The sequence below is a fragment of the Salvelinus alpinus genome, chromosome 35 (genome assembly GCF_045679555.1).
Source record: "Salvelinus alpinus chromosome 35, SLU_Salpinus.1, whole genome shotgun sequence".
Classification (NCBI taxonomy): domain Eukaryota; kingdom Metazoa; phylum Chordata; class Actinopteri; order Salmoniformes; family Salmonidae; genus Salvelinus; species Salvelinus alpinus.
The window spans coordinates 2,182,625-2,202,988 of NC_092120.1; the positions used below are offsets into that span (position 1 = coordinate 2,182,625).

General features: G+C 40.8%; 2 protein-coding genes across 3 annotated transcripts in view; one reads left to right on the top strand and one right to left on the bottom strand.

The window, feature by feature from the left end:
- Positions 1–855: 855 nt before the first annotated feature.
- On the bottom strand, positions 856–4,535 carry LOC139563981 (gamma-secretase subunit PEN-2). Its single transcript, XM_071383094.1, has 4 exons — positions 4,379–4,535; positions 3,880–3,990; positions 1,633–1,737; positions 856–1,349 (listed from the first exon to the last, which is right to left on the bottom strand). Exons 2-4 carry the CDS (start codon positions 3,938–3,940, stop codon positions 1,210–1,212), a joined length of 306 nt encoding a protein of 101 aa, XP_071239195.1. The 5' UTR covers positions 3,941–3,990; positions 4,379–4,535; the 3' UTR covers positions 856–1,209.
- A 768-nt stretch (positions 4,536–5,303) lies between these two features.
- The window catches only part of LOC139563939 (histone-lysine N-methyltransferase 2B-like), a 77,255-nt gene continuing 62,194 nt past the window's right edge, over positions 5,304–20,364 (top strand). The window contains exons 1-2 of one of the 2 annotated variants that reach the window (XM_071382983.1): positions 5,304–5,718; positions 14,245–14,323. In XM_071382983.1, the coding sequence (XP_071239084.1) occupies positions 5,410–5,718; positions 14,245–14,323 (388 nt within the window). In that variant the 5' untranslated portion in view covers positions 5,304–5,409. Of the gene's footprint in view, positions 5,743–14,244; positions 14,324–20,364 lie in introns of both variants that reach the window. The other variant, XM_071382982.1, reaches the window with a different exon arrangement.

Genomic DNA, 20,364 nt, shown 5'->3' on the forward strand with positions numbered 1-20,364 from the left:
TTTGGAAATCTTTCTATTCAAAATAAAAAATGATTCAATATTTTTATAATTCTGTCATTTCTAAAGATAGAAATCCCAAAGAGAGGGATGAACAAATCCGTGACTAATTTTGGCCAGTCTCCCTGAGCCACTTTGTTCTGGAGAAGAATGGGGGCGTATTAAAACGACCTTATATGACATGCAGGGTGAACATCATGTTCTACAATTACACTGACACCACATGCACAACAATGTCATATAAGCCTCCAGTATGCCACAGGTCTTAGCACCTCATCGATTGGGTATCTTATGACCATCCATCACACACATCTGATTTGGGTTTACATCAACTGCCTCTTGACCCCATTTAGAGCAGACAGTTGTGTGACTTACACAACCTTGGCAGACTCAATGGACATGTGTTAAGTACTGGAGCTGGTGGGATGACGTGTCCTTCCTGCCATGGAGTCGGTTGGTAATAGAAGTAGTCTTTGACTGAGTACCTAAAAACAGCATCAACCATGATCCTGAAGAGAGGGGAGGGGGGTAACATTTGCTACAGAGGCATTGAGTTTCATAATAAGAGCTTGGCCTAAGGCGGACCTCATTTAAGGACTTAATCATAATGCTGCAATCATAAAGTACTTTACTGGCTAATATCTCATCACTGTCGGAATTGTTTACACTGTGAGAGTACAAAGGAGACTATGAATAAATTATCTGGAATAAGTATGTTGTTATCGTGAGCAGTGTTACACAAATACTGACTTACTAAACACAAAGCCAATTGGATATTGTTATCCAAAGCTATACTCATACCATTCATATTATCCATAGGAGCCAAATGTCTAATGAAATGCACACTAGACCACGATCTAGCATATAAGTTCAAAACTTTATTACAGCAAATAAAAAAAGCATACACTTCCATTTAATTTAGAAAGTTTATGAATTTGCCATTTATTTTTGTCATACATACCATTCGCCTGTTTAACCTTCCAAATGTACTCAAACGTGTTGAGAAATCCACACACTAGACACAATTTGGGGAGGAGGTGCAGTGTTCACAGGAATCTTCCCACTCATTAAAGCCCAGAAAAAATTACTATGATTATCCATTGAGATCAACTACATATTTAACTATTTCAACCTGTTAGATTTGTCTATTAATTCTGTCATGGTCAAGTTTTATACAGTAGGAAGCGTTCTTGTTTCCCCGCCTTGTCTGTCTCAGGGAATGCCAAGTGGAATGGTGAAGGAGAGGTAGTCGCCCACCTCACCCCATTCTGCTCTGAAGTGTTGGAATATGGTTATCCATGTGGTGAGTACTGCAACCCACAGTAGCAACCCCAGCCCTGAACGCTTTACATCTGAAAGAGGGATGTAATTTATTGTAGTCATGTTTGCATAGAAACTGCATTCTTTCACCAATACTGACACTAATGTTAAACTAATACAAAGCCAACTTTGTTTTAGCTGGATCATCTTATCTCATCATGGATCATAGGCCTACATCTCATAAGACACACAATCTGTAACATAAATGTATTATTTATCCAGTATGTGGATAAGCCACAACAAACCTGGACAACTAATCATTTGTACAGGAATCTTTAGCTATATTAATTCACATTACTTTCTCTGTGTACTCACATGTTTTGATCTGGAGTTGTTCAGTATATGTTGGCTTTACAAAGGCCTCTTTGAAAAACCACACCACATTCACCAGCCACAGGAACGGAAGGAATGCAAATCCCCCTGAGAGAGAGAGAAAGTCATTACAGTATTACTGCACACACACATACATTTGAAGTCGGAAGTTTACATACACTTAGGTTGGAGTCATTAAAACTTGTTTTTCAACCACTCACTCCACAAATTTCTTGTTAACCAACTATAGTTTTGGCAAGTCGGCAAGAACATCTACTTTGTGCATGACACGAGAAATTTTTCCAACAATTGTTTACAGACAGATTATTTCACTTATAATTCACTGTATCACAATTCCAGTGGGTCAGAAGTTTACATACACTAAATTGACTGTGCCTTTAAACAGCTTGGAAAATTACAGATTATATCATCATGGCTTTAGAAGCTTCTGATTGACTCATGATGTCAATTAGCCTATTGGAGGTGTACCTGTGGATGTATTTTAAGGCCTACCTTCAAACTCAGTGCCTCTTCGCTTGACATCATGGGAAAATCAAAAGAAATCAGCCAAAACCCAGAAAAAAAATTGTAGACCTCCACAAGTCTGGTTCATCCATTGAGAGAAATGTCCAAACACCTGAAGGTACCACGTTCATCTGTACAAACAATAGTACACAAGTATAAACACCATGGGACCACGCAGCTGTCATATCGCTCAGGAAGGCGACGCATTCTGTCTCCTAGAGATGAACGTACTTTGGTTCGAAAGGTGCAAATCAATCCCAGAACAGCAGCAAAGGACCTTGTGAAGATGCTGGAGGAAACAGGTACAAAAGTATCTATATCCACAGTAAAACGAGTCCTATAGACATAACCTGAAAGGCCGCTCAGCAAGGAAGAAGCCACTGCTCCAAAACTGCCATAAAAAGCCAGACTAAGGTTTACAACTGCACATGGCGACAAAGATTGTACTTTTTGGAGAAATGTCCTCTGGTCTGATGAGACAAAAAAAGAACTGTTTGGTCATAATGACCATCGTTATGTTTGGAGAAAAAGGGGGAGGCTTGCAAGCCGAAGAACACCATCCCAACCGTGAAGCACAGGGGTGGCAGCATCATGTTGTGGGGTTGCTTTGCTGCAGGAGGTACTGGTGCAATTCACAAAATAGATGGCATCATGAGGTAAGAAAATGGTGGATATATTGAAGCAACATCTCAAGACATCAGTCAGGGAGTTAAAGCTTGATAGCAAATGGGTCTTCCAAATGGACAATGACCCCAAGCATACATCCAAAGGTGTCAAAATGGCTTAAGGACAACAAAGTCAAGGTATTGGAGTGGCCATCACAAAGCCCTGACCTCAATCCCATAGAAAATTTGTGGGCAGAACTGAAAAAGCATGTGCGAGCAAGGATGCCTACAAACCTGACTCAGTTACACCAGCTCTGTCAGGAGGAATAGGCCAAAATTCACCCAACTTATTGTGAGAAGCTTGTGGAAGGCTACCTGAAACATTTTACCTAAATTAAACAATTTAAAGGCAATGCTACCAAATACTAATTGAGTGCATGTAAACTTCTGACCCACTGTGAATGAGATGAAAGAAATAAAAGCTGAAATAAATCAATATTTTTCTGACATTTCACATTCTAAAAAAAAAAAACAGACCTAATTACAGGGAATGTTTACTAGGATTAAATGTCAGGAATTGTGAAAACTGAGTTTAAATGTATTTGGCTAAGGTGTATGTAAACTTCCGACTTCATCCACAGGTACACGTCCAATTGACTCAAATGATGTCAATTAGCCTAGAAGCTTCTAAAGCCATGACGTCCTTTTCTGGAATTTTCCAAACTGTTTATAGGCAGAGTCAACTTAGTGTATGTAAACTTCTGACCCACTGGAATTGTGATACAGTGAATTATAAGTGAAATCTGTCTGTAAACAATTGTTTGAAAAATTACTTGTGTCATGCAAAGTAGATGTCCTAAACGACTTACTAAAACTATAGTTTGTGGTTTTGGACTGGTTGAAAAATGATTTTTAATGACTCCAACTTAAGTGTACGTAAACTTCCGACTTCAACTGTGTGTGTGTGTATACACATACACACAACGTTGTGAAAACATCAATTCACAACACTAACATTGGGTAGTTCATGTAATGTTTTTATCTTTGAACCATGCCAGGGGATTTCACGTGGCTTATAATTAGAGCACAACAACACTTGGTAGTTCACTTACCAACTTACCTAAATAGTATTTCCTGCAGAGGGTGAGTTTCTCCTCATTGGGAAGGCGCTCTAGGTTCATGTCGATTTCCTGTTATTTCCCCCTTCGTATTGACAGCTTTTCAAAGAGACCTTGAAGTACGAAGGAAGAGTATAAAAGTGAGAGGGTCTTTTGAAGATCTAGACTGGCACATTTCGGCTTCATTGAACTGCCCGTCTGTAAAATGAGGGTGCCCCCTATTGATAACAGTGGAACAAGTCTTGTGTTTCCACCCAACTTTTGCCTGGCTATCTTCCCAGATTACACGATAAAATAACATATATAAACACCAATTTTGCTAACTATTGAAATATTTTAAGGGGAAATGTGTAGGCTAGTAGCTAAGTTTCGAAAAAGCAGTCGAAAATAGTGCGTGCTGGATGGCTAACAATATATGCTACAATGTTAACAGCAATTGTCCTCTATAGGAACCACTATTACAGAAAAGACAGCATTAATACTATTTTCCGAGGCTTTTACCTGTAATCTTTAATTAAATATATGTCAAATAGCTCTGAATTGCTTGACAAATTAACGTTAAACAGCTCAAAACATCAACACAAAAGAGCATTTCAACTCGTTCCTTTCCGCTTCCTGCTCCAGTTTTCTATAGAGGGGGATGTGACATCCATGCTGCCCCCCCCGCCAGTTCATTGTGGGTAATGTAGTTCAGATAGCGTAAATAATAACGTATGTTTTGGCAATTAAATTAAAATATATTTCAACAGTGTAATTCACTTTTGCTTGTAGTAAATCACCCATGATTTCTGACAGTGCAGATTATCTGAATTGCCATGCAAAAGATATGCAAAATATGTGCCTTGCAGTTGCAAAATTACTCTTAACCTGCCTGTCTTATTCTGTGAATATTTTCCATCAATGAAGTTTACTACAATATACAGCCACAATTATTCTCTTATCAATGCAAAAAATATAGGCCTAGACTTGTGAATGTTTTCAATTCTTCTTTTCAAACTATGTTTCGAGCTTGACTCAGGTGCATTGACTCTCTTCTTTTCAAATTATGTTTAGTTTAAGTGCATTGACTCTCTCTCATGTAAGGAGCGTGCACATAAAGTACAGTGGTTCATTCAGTATGATCATATCAGAAGACGAGGACATGCCGCTCGGCCACTGAGGAATGGGGACAAGCCTAAACATCTTGGTACAGCGGTAGATGGCCATTCACAAAATGTGTATTTTTTTTGCATGGAGGGAAGCTGGGCCTTGTAGTTAATTATCAATAATCGTAATGGCTGGAATCAAACGATGATCGAGCAATGTGTCCTTTGTTTAATATCAAATGGGTTTATTATTTGCATTACATATTGAATTGCACACACCACTCCTATAAATTCCAATCATCATTTATATAAAGATTTGCAAGTTACCCTGTGAAGCTTTTCTTTGACTTACTTCATTTCCCGGCAGCCTTGCGGGGTCCCCCCTCCCTATCTCGCGCCTTCCCTCTTGTCTCACCTCAAGTTGATATCGGTGTTGTTTTTGAAGCTATGATGGCGGCAGCGGGATGCGGATCAGCAACCGCGGCTGCCATAGGAGGCCAAGTTGGTACTGCTGCACCCCGAGGTCGCTTCCCTGGTCGGCCTTGGTCGTCTCACAGCCGCTTGCGTTCTGAGAAGCGTTGGCAACTCGACCGATCAGGGGCAGAAGCTGACGATGTGACTAATGCTGGAGGCCCAAGGCCCACAAGCCTGGTACTATCGTTAAACGAGGACCAGTCTCACTTGCGCTTACTTGGGATAGAGTCGAACCACAAGAGCTTAGCGGAGGCTGGGTACAGCTCAAGTGGGAGCGAAGAGGTGAGAGCCCAAATCGCTGCTGGAGTTAGTATATTTTTGCTTCTTTTATCATGTCATTTTGGTTACCTGTGTTGGTGTGTAGTTGTGTGTATGTCATGTAGAGTTAGCCCCGTTTCATAATACTTTGCTTTAAGTGTCAACATTAGTTAGCTAGCGTTAGCAGGAGCGACTTCATGAGATGTTCGTCAATAAAGCTAGCTAACAAAGGGGAAGGCTAATGTAATATTTGTCTGCATTGGAGCTCTACGGATAGTTAGACATACGATTTACCACGAATAACTTACACCCACGCTAGCTAGCCAGGTATTTGTCTTAAATTAGTGTTTAGCTGGTTTATGCCTGTTATTGCTGCAGTGAGTAACGAACGTAGCTACATAAATGGTTCTATGAATTCAAGAGGGGGAGGGGCTACGTCAGATACCTACTGTCAATGATATCTAGCTAACTACCGTTTATGGGGATAATTTCACGTTCCTTTCAAAAACATGGTTTGCAGAGTATCATCCAGGTCAGTTTTTGTCGCAGTCACTGAGTCAATTAATGCAACGCTTGCTAATGTAACTAGCTTGTTGGAGAAGTCATTGGAGGGAAAACTATGATAACGAAACCCGGTAGTGGGTAAATTTGCCATGATGTGAGATGTAAACGTTACTTGGCCTGCTATTGCAGTCCATTTTCTATTTCATTACAAGCGAGAGAGGACCACCAAGCATATTAGATATTTCAATTTGACATAAATGACCTAGGCCTACCTAATGATGTTAAGTATTCATATGTTAATAATCTGTTAATAATAATCTGACTTCAAATCTGACAATGCTGCTGCCACATTATCGACTTTATTTGCATATTAGCAGGCATGTACAGATATAGTTAGAGGCCCAACCCCTCCCCAGTTCCCAGGCATGACTGGGTAAATTGCTGCTGGTTTCTTGCTAATGCCTCGCCATCCATGAACAAAACTGCATTACCTGGAGGAGAAGAGAATTTGAAGGATGTGCTTGGACTGTTTTTTTTAATGATTAACTTAACTAGTTGATGTAATGGCTTGTCCAGTGCACTTGTGTTGGGTTTGTAATGGTGTAGTTTGGTGCTCAAGACTAGCACGATAACCGGTCATCCAAGTGATGGTAAACATTTGACATGGGAGACCTATTCCAAGAAGGCAGTAACCTATTACACTATACTTGGTAATTTCCATGTAAAAGGACCCATGAGCACCAACGTGAAGTTCGTAGGCGCCTATCAGATTGGGTGTCAAATGAAAGCTAAGTCTATTTTTGGTAAATGAAGGAACAGATGCATAAGAAAAAAACGTTTAAAAAAATAAAAATAATAATAATTGGCATTGATTTCTGGCAAAATAGATGGGAAAGGGTCTTTAAAAAATATCTACCAGGAAGTCATAAAAGGTATTAGAAATACATCAAAACACAATGTTGAAGTAAAGACCCCCTGCCAACTAATATAAGCAATTTATATTTTGTTTTAGAGAAATGAAATGCCTTTAAGTTCTAGAAACTTTTCCTTGTGTCTTGTAATTCCGTTACCAAAATCCCACGTCTAAGATACATTTCTATCCCTCAGATGGAGGGAGGATAACGAAAGTTCACAGAAGTAAAAAGTAAATGTAGACCTACCAATTAGTTCATGTTTTTACCGATAACCCATATTTGTTTATCAATTATTAAGTAATCATTAATGGAATTACTGCAATTGTCAACAATGGGAAATCATAGTAGTCACAAACCACTGTTGAATCACCGGCCACTGTCCTCCCTCCCATTTGGCATACTGTTAGTGTACTCGGAACGTATCCAGCCTTATTCTGAAATGGATAAAAAAAAACATTGTTCTCATCAATCTACAAACAATACCCCATAATGACAAAGCGAAACAGGTTTTTAGAAATTATAGCAAATTTATAAAAAATAAATAAAAACAGATACCTTATTTATGTAAGTATTCAGACCCTTTACTATGAGTCTCGAAATTGAGCGCAGGTGCATCCCATTTCCATTGATCATCCTTGAGATGTTTCTACAACCTGATTGGAGTCCACCTGTGGTAAATTGATTGAACATTATTTGGAAAGGCACACACCTGTCTATGTAAGGTCCCACAGTTGGCAGTGCTTGTCAGAGCAAGGAATTGTCCGTAGAGCTCCGAGACAGGATTGTGTGTGTCCAGGCACAGATCTGGGGAAGGGTACCAAAACATTTCTGCAGCATTGAAAGTACCCAAGAACACAGTGGCCTCCATCATTCTTAAATGGAAGGAGTTCGGAATCCCCAAGACTCTTAGAGCTGGCCGCCCGGCCAAACTGAACAATCAGGGGAGAAGGGCCTTGGACAGGGAGGCTATCAAGAACCCGATGGTCACTCTGATTGACAGAGCTCCACCAATCAGGCCTTTATGGTAGAGTGTCCAGATGGAGGCCACACCTCAGTAAAAGGCACATGACAGCCCGCTTTGAGTTTGCCAAAAGGCACCTAAAGAACTCTCTGACCATGAGAAACAAGATTGAACTCTTTGGCCCGAATGCCAAGAGTCACGTCTGGAGGAATCCTGGCACCATCTCTACAGGGAAGCTTGTTGGTGGCAGCAGCATGCTGTGGGGATGTTTTTCTTTCAGCGGCAGGAACTGAAAGCCTAGTCAGGATCGAGGCAAAGATGAACGGAGCAAAGTACAGAGATATCCTTGATGAAAGCCTGCTCCGGAGCGATCAGGACCTCAGACTGGGGTGAAGGTTCACCTTCCAACAGGACAATGACCCTAAGCACACACCCAAGAAAGGGAAAGGTGGATACCTAGTCAGTTGTACAACTTAAATGCCTCCAACTGAAATGTATCTTCTGCGCATTTAACTCTACCTCTCTTGGGCTGGCTTTATCGACATCCACGTCTTCGACGCCCAGGGAACAGTGTGTTAACTGTCTTGCTCAGGTGCAGAACAACAGATTTTTACCTTGCCAGCTCAGGGATTCGATCCAGCAACCTTTCGGTTACTGTCCCAATGCGCTAACCACTAGGCTAGACAACACAGGAGTGGCTTCGGGACAAGTCTCTGAATGTCCTTGTGTGGCCCAGCCAGATCCCGGACTTGAACCCGATCGAACATCTCTGGAGAGACCTGAAATATGCTTCAACAAAGTACTGAGTAAAGGGTCTGAATACTTATGTAAATGTGAGATTTCAGTTTATTTTTAATACATTTGCAAAAATGTCTAAACCTGTTTTTGCTTTGTCATTATACTGTATCTTGCTGCGTGTTGTAAGCACAGATCTAAAATGCTTCTTATAGTAATTTCTGCTCAGCATCAGACATTTTTTGTGCTTCAGTTGGACTTCTCCATTTTTCTCGGTGTAGCCTACTTTTCTCCGGTAAAATGCAAGATTAACTTCAAGCAACACCTTAGGAAATGTAGCTGGCTGCGCTGCGCTCTTTCTATGATGAACAATAGAAATACACTGCTCAAAAAAATAAAGGGAACACTTAAACAACACAATGTAACTCCAAGTCAATCACATTTCTGTGAAATCAAACTGTCCACTTAGGAAGCAACACTGATTGACAATACATTTCACATGCTGTTGTGCAAATGGAATAGACAAAAGGTGGAAATTATAGGCAATTAGCAAGACACCCCCAATAAAGGAGTGGTTCTGCAGGTGGTGACCACAGACCACTTCTCAGTTCCTATGCTTCCTGGCTGATGTTGTGGTCACTTTTGAATGCTGGCGGTGCTTTCACTCTAGTGGTAGCATGAGACGGAGTCTACAACCCACACAAGTGGCTCAGGTAGTGCAGCTCATCCAGGATGGCACATCAATGCGAGCTGTGGCAAGAAGGTTTGCTGTGTCTGTCAGCGTAGTGTCCAGAGCATGGAGGCGCTACCAGGAGACAGGCCAGTGCATCAGGAGACGTGGAGGAGGCCGTAGGAGGGCAACAACCCAGCAGCAGGACCGCTACCTCCGCCTTTGTGCAAGGAGGATTAGGAGGAGCACTGCCAGAGCCCTGCAAAATAACCTCCAGCAGGCCACAAATGTGCATGTGTCTGCTCAAATGGTCAGAAACAGACTCCATGAGGGTGGTATGAGGGCCCGACGTCCACAGGTGGGGGTTGTGCTTACAGCCCAACACCGTGCAGGACATTTGGCATTTGCCAGAGAACACCAAGATTGGCAAATTCGCCACTGGCGCCCTGTGCTCTTCACAGATGAAAGCAGGTTCACTCGCACATGTGACAGACGTGACAGAGTCTGGAGACGCCGTGGTCAACGTTCTGCTGCCTGCAACATCCTCCAGCATGACCAGTTTGGCGGTGGGTCAGTCGTGGGGTGGCATTTCTTTGGGGGGCCGCACAGCCCTCCATGTGCTCGCCAGAGGTAGCCTGACTGCCATTAGGTACCGAGATGAGATCCTCAGACCCCTTGTGAGACCATATGCTGGTGCGGTTGGCCCTGGGTTCTTTCTAATGCAAGACAATGCTAGACCTCATGTGGCTGGAGTGTGTCAGCAGTTTCTGCAAGAGGAAGGCATTGATGCTATGGACTGGCCCGCCCGTTCCCCAGACCTGAATCCAATTGAGCACATCTGGGACAACATGTCTCGCTCCATCCACCAACGCCAAGTTGCACCACAGACTGTCCAGGAGTTGGCGGATGCTTTAGTCCAGGTCTGGGAGGAGATCCCTCAGGAGACCATCCGCCACCTCATCAGGAACATGCCCAGGCGTTGTAGGGAGGTCATACAGGCACTTGGAGGCCACACACACTACTGAGCCTCATTTTGACTTGTTTTAAGGACATTACATCAAAGTTGGATCAGCCTGTAGTGTGGTTTTCCACTTTAATTTTGAGTGTGACTCCAAATCCAGACCTCCTTGGGTTGATAAATTTGATTTCCATTGATAATTTTTGTGTGATTTTGTAGTCAGCACATTCAACTATGTAAAGAAAAATGTATCTAATAAGAATGTTTCATTCATTCAGATCTAGGATGTGTTATTTTAGTGTTCCCTTTATTTTTTTGAGCAGTGTATGATAGCCATGCATCTTTTTTGCAAAAAATGCCTTTTTTCATTTTAAGCTAATTTACTCGTATGGCTGCTAGCCAAATAGTGTTGCACTTCTGTTGTCATCTAATGAAAATGAAGCTATATTCTGCTGAATGTGATGCACTAATGTAAAGAAGAACTATAGTTGCATGCCCCTGATCACTCTATTAAAAAAATAAATAAAAAAAACTGTCTTTCAACATAAAACGCATGGGAGATGGTTTAAAATGCAGATTTTGATTTCTGAACTCTAACGTGACCCCTGGTACAGTAAAGTTTGGTACAGTAGTCTACTGTACTGAATAGGGATCTTAACAGTTAACCGTTAATTGGTTAGCAGCCGAAAATACATTTGACCGCTCATGCTTATCAGTCTATAGGTTAATTTTTCATAATTTAGGGGAATTAAATTGGCCATGTGTATTTCCGTTGGCTGTCATGTATCTTATCTGTCACACGCACACAGCATACAGAGAATAGCCTATCACCTGTCGGAGAGCAGCTCCTCAAAAGATGGTACTGGCTTCAATGCCATACAACTCTCCTTCCGTGGCCTCCAACTGCTCTTAAATACAAGTAAAACCAAATGCATGCTCTTCAACCGATCGCTGCCTGCTCCTGCCCGCCTGTCCAACATCACTACTTTGGACGGCTCTGACTTAGAATATGTGGACAACTACAAATACCTAGGTGTCTGGTTAGACTGTAAACTCTCCTTCCAGACTCACATCAAACATCTCCAATCCAAAGTCAAATCTAGAATTGGCTTCCTATTCCGCAACAAAGCATCCTTTACTCATGCTGCCAAACATACCCTTGTAAAACTGACCATCCTACCAATCCTCGACTTCGGTGATGTCATTTACAAAATAGCCTCCAAAACCCTACTCAATAAATTGGATGCAGTCTATCACAGTGCCATCCGTTTTGTCACCAAAGCCCCATATACTACCCACCACTGCGACCTGTACACTCTCGTTGGCTGGCCCTCGCTTCATACTCGTCGCCAAACCCACTGGTTCCAGGTCATCTACAAGACCCTGCTAGGTAAAGTCCCCCCTTATCTCAGCTCGCTGGTCACCATAGCAGCACCTACCTGTAGCACGCGCTCCAGCAGGTATATCTCTCTAGTCACCCCCAAAACCAATTCTTCCTTTGGACGCCTCTCCTTCCAGTTCTCTGCTGCCAATGACTGGAACGAACTACAAAAATCTCTGAAACTGGAAACACCTATCTCCCTCACTAGCTTTAAGCACCAGCTGTCAGAGCAGCTCATAGATTACTGCACCTGTACATAACCCATCTACAATTTAGCCCAAACAACTACCTCTTTACCTACTGTATTTATTTATTAATTTATTTTGCTCCTTTGCACCCCATTATTTCTGTCTCTACTTTGCACTTTCTTCCACTGCAAACCAACCATTCCAGTGTTTTTTTAGTTTTTATTTTACTTGCTGTGTTGTACTCACTTCGCCTCCATGGCCTTTTATATTTTTATTTATTTATACATATATTTGTTTGCCTTCACCTCCCTTATCTCACCTCACTTGCTCACATTGTATATAGACTTTTTTTTTTTTTTTTCACTGTATTATTGACTATATGTTTGTTTTACTCCATGTGTAACTATGTGTTGTTGTATGTGTCGAACTGCTTTGCTTTATCTTGGCCAGGTCGCAATTGTAAATGAGAACGTGTTCTCAATTTGCCTACCTGGTTAAATAAAGGTTAAAAAAAAAAAAAAAAAACGTGCTTTTATATATAACTTTTTATTTCTCAATCTCAACTCATAATTTAAGCTCGCCTCCCATTCCCCATTCGAGTACATATGCTAAAGTAAACCATAGTCAGGCTAGCAGTGCATCACCCACCACTGCAGCATGAGCTTTAGGCAGTATAATTGTTTGAAACCTGAAAGTTTTACTTGACTTCAAATGAGGCATGTCTTACTTTGCTTCAAGGTAGCCCATAAAAACGGAGGAAATTATTTTATATAAACTTTCTTATGCCATTAACTTTAATTTTGCTACTGTTCTATTGGTTTTCGTATCAACTTTCTTTTGTTGTCTAGAAACCAAAGGCACAATCCTAGTCATATTAGCAACTCATCCTAATTGTTGCTGTTAGATTTCCCATCTTTTTGTGTGACAGAAATTTTTATATCTATCACACATGAAACCACTCGCATTAGGTGCACTGTTTTAGAACTGTGTTTTCCTCATAATGCATTTTGGCCAATGTTTGAAAATTACATTTTATTTCCTGCTTCATTACAAGCGTTGCATGTTCCATAATAGGCTATAGCCTTTTGACTGTAAGACAATAGGCTTGCTAATGTTGAATGTTTGCATGTAAGCTCCTAATGAAAAATGGTGGCTCCTTTTCCATGTATAGTATTTTTGGTTGATCACGCCATTTTACCGTTTGGAAAAATGTAGCTGTTTTATTGACCGGTTAATGATAGTCAGTTAGTCGGCAGCAAAATTAATTGAAATTTGCATCCCTAGTACTGAACTGTGCTGTACTGTACCCTACATAGAAGTTTATGATTGGTTCAGATTTATCCGGACCAACCAAATTTGGTCATGAGATCATGAGAATAATGGCCAGTGTGTAGAATAATACCCATATATGCAAAGTATGATATTGCATATTTTTACCTTTGTGTACCTAATTCAGGACACCATGAAGAGTGACATTCATATCCATAATTATGCATTTGTGTAGTACAGATCAGGGACTGATTAGGTAATTCTGCTATCATAGTTATTATTACCGGTTGTAAATTCACTTCACATAGTGTATTCAATAACCAAAATAGATTTTCAAAGTCAAGGTGTCATGTCATAGCTGACACTCCATTCTTTCTGCAAACATCTTTGAAGTTTTTGGGAAATGCAGTTGCATAAACAGAGAGATTTTACTGTTACCAAATTTAGCATCTGCACAGTTCTTCCAGTAAATCTATTTTCGTTAAATTTTCTGTATAAATTGTTCAAAGTAGTCCTTGTGCATAGAGTTGTATGGTTTGTTCTACATTGAAATCAATGTTTTTTGTTTAGAATATATTGAATGTAAAAAAAAAAATAGGAGGCTCAGCGTAATTCCATTACCAGGGAATTATCTACTCACTACATGACATTACACAATCTAATTTTAAATATTTTTTGATTGCCATGCTACTGTTCTCCCTCAAGGTTGGGATATAAAAAAAATATTTTGTAGTCAACAGTACCAGTACTAGCTATCTATTGCATAGGCCTAGTTGTGTTCAGGCGTATGTGTTTTAGGTTATTGTCACTGTTCTCAAAGCTTTTAGGCCTAATTGTTGCATGTAAACTACTATTCATCAATTTCAAATACATATTCGTTATCAAACTGTTGTGAGGTTATGAAAAATTGTGAAACAGTCGGAAAAGAATGTTGGGTGTCCAAAGTTAATAATCTGACCTTGCCTTTCAGGAAGATGATTTCACAGGATTTGAATCTGATCGTAAAGGATATAAAGGCCCTGTACGGTCCAGACAAAATCCCTCCAAAAGTAAGTATTAGCCTATTCTAAACCTATTCCCATCCCTTGCCACCTATCTATTATTCTTGGGCAGAATCGAGATTTTCATACCGTTATTCTGCCATCCCGGGATTTACGGTATAACTGGTATAGCACAGAAGGGGCTCAAAAGGCCCATTGGCAGTCTATTACCAGATTTCCAACAAAATTAGCACAAGTAATGGCAAATTCTCATGGACGCTTTTAGCTAAATGCTAACGAGCGCAAATGAACAAACTAGAGGTCGACCGATTGATTTTTCAACGCCGATACCGATTATTGGAGGACCCAAAAAAGCCGATGCCGATTATTCGTCCTATTTTAATTTAATTTGATATATATATTTGTAATAATGACAATTACAACAATACTGAATGAACACTTTTATTTTAACCTGATATAATACATCAATAAAGTCAATTTAGTCTCAAATAAATAATGAAACATGTTCAATTTGGTTTAAATAATGCAAAAACAAAGTGTTGGTGAAGAAAGTAAAAGTGCAATATTTGTCATGTGAAAAAGCTAACATTTAAGTTCCTTGCTCAGAACATGAGAACATATGAAAGCTGGTGGTTCCTTTTGACATGAGTCTTCAATATTCCCAGGTAAGAAGTTTTAGGTTGTAGTTATAATAGGAATTACAGGACTATTTCTCTCTACACCATTTGTATTTCATATCCTTTGACTATTGGATGTTCTTATATGTACTAGTATTGCCAGCCTAATCTCGGGAGTTGATAGGCTTGAAGTCATAAACAGCGCAATCTTGAAGCACAGCGAAGAGCTGCTGGCAAATGCAGGAAAGTGCTGTTTGAATGAGTGCTTACGAGCATGCTGCTGCCTACCACCGCTCAGTCAGACTGCTCTATCAAATCATAGACTTAATTATACTATAATAACACACGGAAATACGAGCCTTGGTTCATTAATATGGTCAAATCCGGAAACTATCATTTCGAAAACAAAACGTTTATTCTTTCAGTGAAATACGGATCCGTTCCGTATTTTATCTAACTTGTGGCATCCCTAAGTCTAAATATTGCTGTTACATTGCACAACCTTCAATGTTATAATTATGTACAATTCTGGCAAATTAATTACGATCTTTGTTATGAAGAAATAGTCTTCACACAGTTCGCAACGAGCCAGGCAGCCCAAACTGCTGCACATACCCTGACTCTGCTTGCACAGAACGCAAGAGAAGTGACGCAATTTCCCTAGTTAAAATTAATTCATTTTAGCAGGCAATATTAACTAAATATGCAGGTTTAAAAATATATACTTGTGTATTGATTTTAAGAAAGGCATTGATGTTTATGGTTAGGTACACTGGTGCAACGACAGTGCTTTTTTCCGCAAATGCCCTTGTTAAATCATCACCCGTTTGGCAAAGTAGGTTGTGATTCGATGATAAATTAACATGCACTGCATCGATTATATGCAACGCTGGACAAGCTAGATAATCTAGTAATATCATCAACCATGTGTAGTTAACTAGTGATTATGTTAAGATTGATTGTTTTTTATAAGATAAGTGTAATGCTAGCTAGCAACTTACCTTGGCTCCTTGCTGCACACTCGTAACAGGTAATCAGCCTGCCACGCAGTCTCCTCGTGGAGTGCAATGTAATCAGCCATAATCGGTGGCCAAAAATGCTCATTACAGATTGTTATGAGAACTTGAAATCGGCCCTAATTGATCAGCCATTCCGATTAATCGGTCGACCTCTAGAACAAACCAATTGCAAAGACTGACAAATCCAGCTCATGAAGTTATACAAGTATAGCTAGTAGCCATTTCTGGTGTGGACATTTACTAGCTAAAGTGAACGAGAGAAATTGTGCAAATAAACCAAGTTGTAATGCATGCTTGTCTGAAGGAAGAACAGCATCTGTACGCTGAGAAGATGGGAGAACAGAAAGGATGAAAAAAAGATAGTTGGAAAGACAGAGAAAAAATGGTAACTGTACAGATTCATCCAGAGCTCTTTGACTTTAATAATTTGCAAATAAATTCATAAAAAATCCTACAATGGGATATTCTGGATTTTTTTTTCTCATTTTGTCTGTCATAGATGAAGTGTACCTATGATGAAAATTACAGGCCTCTCTCATCTTTTTAAGTGGGAGAACTTGCACAATTGGTGGCTGACTAAATACTTTTTTGCCCCACTGTACATCTGTAAAATGATAGTCTAGAAACTAAAGCTTTGGTTGTCTTCCTCTCAGGCTTCCATGTCTTCTCCCTAGACCTCCTCAATGTCCACCTCTTGAACATCAGACTGAGGCCTCATCTTCACTATCACTTTCCAACCTTGTTGAAGATTGCTTGTTTGTCAGGCTCAAAAACCCTCAAATATGCCCAGATGGCCATACATTTTTCAACTCTTGTATTGGTCAGCCTGTTGCGTGCTTTGGTGTGTGTGTTCCCAAACAAGGACCAGTTGCGCTCTGAGGCGGCTGATGTGGGTGGGATTTGGAGGATGATGATGGCAACAGGAGAAAGAGCCTCAGATCCACAAAGTCCCTTCCACCAGGTGGCTGATGAGATATGTTGGCACGACTGCCATATTGCATCTCCATCCCAAAGCCTTTGCTTGGAAGTGTCCTTCACCAGACTGCCAATGACCTTGCCTCAACCAGGCCAAGGTGGCGAGACACGGGAGTGATGACACCATTGTCCTTGTTGATCTCTGCACTGCTCTTGCCAGCATACTTGGGGTTTAACATGTACAATGCGGCCTGTATGGGCTTCAGGCAGAAGTCTTCACGCTTTTTGATGTATTTCAGAACTGCAGTTTCCTCTGCTTGGAGCAACAGTGAAGTGGGCAGGGCAGTACGGATTTCTTCTCTTACATCTGCAAGCAGAGTCTGAACTAGTGGTCGACCGATTATGATTTTTCAACGCCGATACCGATTATTGGAGGACTAAACAAAGCCGATACCGATTAATCGGCAAATTTTATCTTTAAATATATATTTGTAATCATGACAATTACAACAATACTGAATAAACTTATTTTAACTTAATATAATACGTCAATAAAATCAATTTTGTCTCAAATAAATAATGAAACCTGTTCAATTTGGTTTAAATAATGAAAAACCAAAGTGTTGGAGAAGAAAGTAAAAGTGCAATATTTGCCATTTAAAAAAGCTAACATTTAAGTTCCTTGCTCAGAACATATAAAAGCTGGTGGTTCCTTTTAACATGAGTCTTCAATATTCCCAGGTAAAAAGTTTTAGGTTGTAGTTATTATAGGACTATTTCTCTCTATACCATTTGTATTTCATATACCTTTTTATTTTTTTATTTTTATTTATTTTACCGTTATTTTACCAGGTAAGTTGACTGAGAACACGTTCTCATTTGCAGCAACGACCTGGGGAATAGTTACAGGGGAGAGGAGGGGGATGAATGAGCCAATTGTAAACTGGGGATTATTAGGTGACCGTGATGGTTGAGGGCCAGATTGGGAATTTAGCCAGGACACCGGGGTTAACACCCCTACTCTTACGATAAGTGCCATGGGATCTTTAATGACCTCAGAGAGTCAGGACACCCGTTTAACGTCCCATCCGAAAGACGGCACCCTACACAGAGCAGTGTCCCCAATCACTGCCCTGGGGCATTGGGATCTTTGTTTAGACCAGAGGAAAGAGTGCCTCCTACTGGCCCTCCAACACCACTTCCAGCAGCACCTGGTCTCCCATCCAGGGACTGACCAGGACCAACCCTGCTTAGCTTCAGAAGCAAGCCAGCAGTGGTATTGACTATTGGATGTTCTAATAGGTAATTTAGTATTGCCAGCCTAATCTCGGGAGTTGATAGGCTTGAAGTCATAAACAGCGCAATGCTTGAAGCACAGCGAAGAGCTGCTGGCAAATGCAGGAAAGTGCTGTTTGAATGAGTGCTTACGAGCATGCTGCTGCCTACCACCGCTCAGTCAGACTGCTCTATCAAATCATAGACTTAATTATACTATAATAACACACAGAAATACGAGCCTTGGGTCATTAATATGGTCAAATCCGGAAACTATCATTTCGAAAACAAAACGTTTATTCTATCAGTGAAATACGGAACTGTTTCGTATTTTATCTAACTTGTGGCATCCCTAAGTCTAAATATTGCCGTTACATTGCACAACCTTCAATGTTATGTCATAATTATGTACAATTCTGGCAAATTAATTACGGTCTTTGTTATGAAGAAATAGTCTTCACACAGTTCGCAGCGAGCCAGGCGGGCCAAACTGTTGCACATACCCTGATTCTGCTCTTGCGTTCTGTGCAAGAAGTGACACAATTTCCCTAGTTAAAATAAATTCATGTTAGCAGGCAATATTAACTAAATATGCAGGTTTAAAAATATATACAGTGGGGAGAACAAGTATTTGATACACTGCCGATTTTGCAGGTTTTCCTACTTACAAAGCATGTAGAGGTCTGTAATTTTTATCACAGGTACACTTCAACTGTGAGAGACGGAATCTAAAACAAAAATCCAGAAAATCACATTGTATGATTTTTAAGTAATTCATTTGCATTTTATTGCATGACATAAGTATTTGATACATCAGAAAAGCAGAATTTAATATTTGGTACAGAAACCTTTGTTTGCAATTACAGAGATCATATGTTTCCTGTAGTTCTTGACCAGGTTTGCACACACTGCAGCAGGGATTTTGGCCCACTCCTCCATACAGACCTTCTCCAGATCCTTCAGGTTTCGGGGCTGTCGCTGGGCAATACGGACTTTCAGCTCCCTCCAAAGATTTTCTATTGGGTTCAGGTCTGGAGACTGGCTAGGCCACTCCAGGACCTTGAGATGCTTCTTACGGAGCCACTCCTTAGTTGCCCTGGCTGTGTGTTTCGGGTCGTTGTCATGCTGGAAGACCCAGCCACGACCTATCTTCAATGCTCTTACTGAGGGAAGGAGGTTGTTGGCCAAGATCTCGCGATGCATGGCCCCATCCATCCTCCCCTCAATACGGTGCAGTCGTCCTGTCCCCTTTGCAGAAAAGCATCCCCAAGAATGATGTTTCCACCTCCAAGCTTCACGGTTAGGATGGTGTTCTTGGGGTTGTACTAATCCTTCTTCTTCCTCCAAACACGGCGAGTGGAGTTTAGACCAAAAAGCTCTATTTTTGTCTCATCAGACCACATGACCTTTTCCAATTCCTCCTCTGGATCATCCAGATGGTCATTGGCAAACTTCAGACGGGCCTGGACATGCGCTGGCTTGAGCAGGGGGACCTTGCGTGCGCTGCAGGATTTTAATCCATGACGGCGTAGTGTGTTACTAATGGTTTTCTTTGAGACTGTGGTCCCAGCTCTCTTCAGGTCATTGACCAGGTCCTGCCGTGTAGTTCTGGGCTGATCCCTCACCTTCCTCATGATCATTGATGCCCCACGAGGTGAGATCTTGCATGGAGCCCCAGACCGAGGGTGATTGACCGTCATCTTGAACTTCTTCCATTTTCTAATAATTGCGCCAACAGTTGTTGCCTTCTCACCAAGCTGCTTACCTATTGTCCTGTAGCACATCCCAGCCTTGTGCAGGTCTACAATTTTATCCCTGATGTCCTTACACAGCTCTCTGGTCTTGGCCATTGTGGAGAGGTTGGAGTCTGTTTGATTGAGTGGGTGGACAGGTGTCTTTTATACAGGTAACGAGTTCAAACAGGTGCAGTTAATACAGGTAATGAGTGGAGAACAGGAGGGCTTCTTAAGGAAAAACTAACAGGTCTGTGAGAGCCGGAATTCTTACTGGTTGGTAGGTGATCAAATACTTATGTCATGCAATAAAATGCGAATTAATTACTTAAAAATCATACAATGTGATTTTCTGGATTTTTGTTTTAGATTCCGTCTCTCACAGTTGAAGTGTACCTATGATAAAAAATTACAGACCTCTACATGCTTTGTAAGTAGGAAAACCTGCAAAATCGGCAGTGTATCAAATACTTGTTCTCCCCACTGTACTTATGTTTTGATTTTAAGAAAGGCATTGATGTTTATGGTTA

Excerpts from the sequence above, each read along its gene's own strand:
- LOC139563981 (XM_071383094.1), bottom strand. The coding sequence starts at position 3,940 with ATGAACCTAGAGCGCCTTCCCAATGAGGAGAAACTCACCCTCTGCAGG. Across the intron at positions 1,738-3,879 it reads CTGCAGGAAATACTATTTAG|GGGGATTTGCATTCCTTCCG; the intron begins GTAAGTTGGTAA and ends TCTCTCTCTCAG. Across the intron at positions 1,350-1,632 it reads ACAACTCCAGATCAAAACAT|ATGTAAAGCGTTCAGGGCTG; the intron begins GTGAGTACACAG and ends TCCCTCTTTCAG.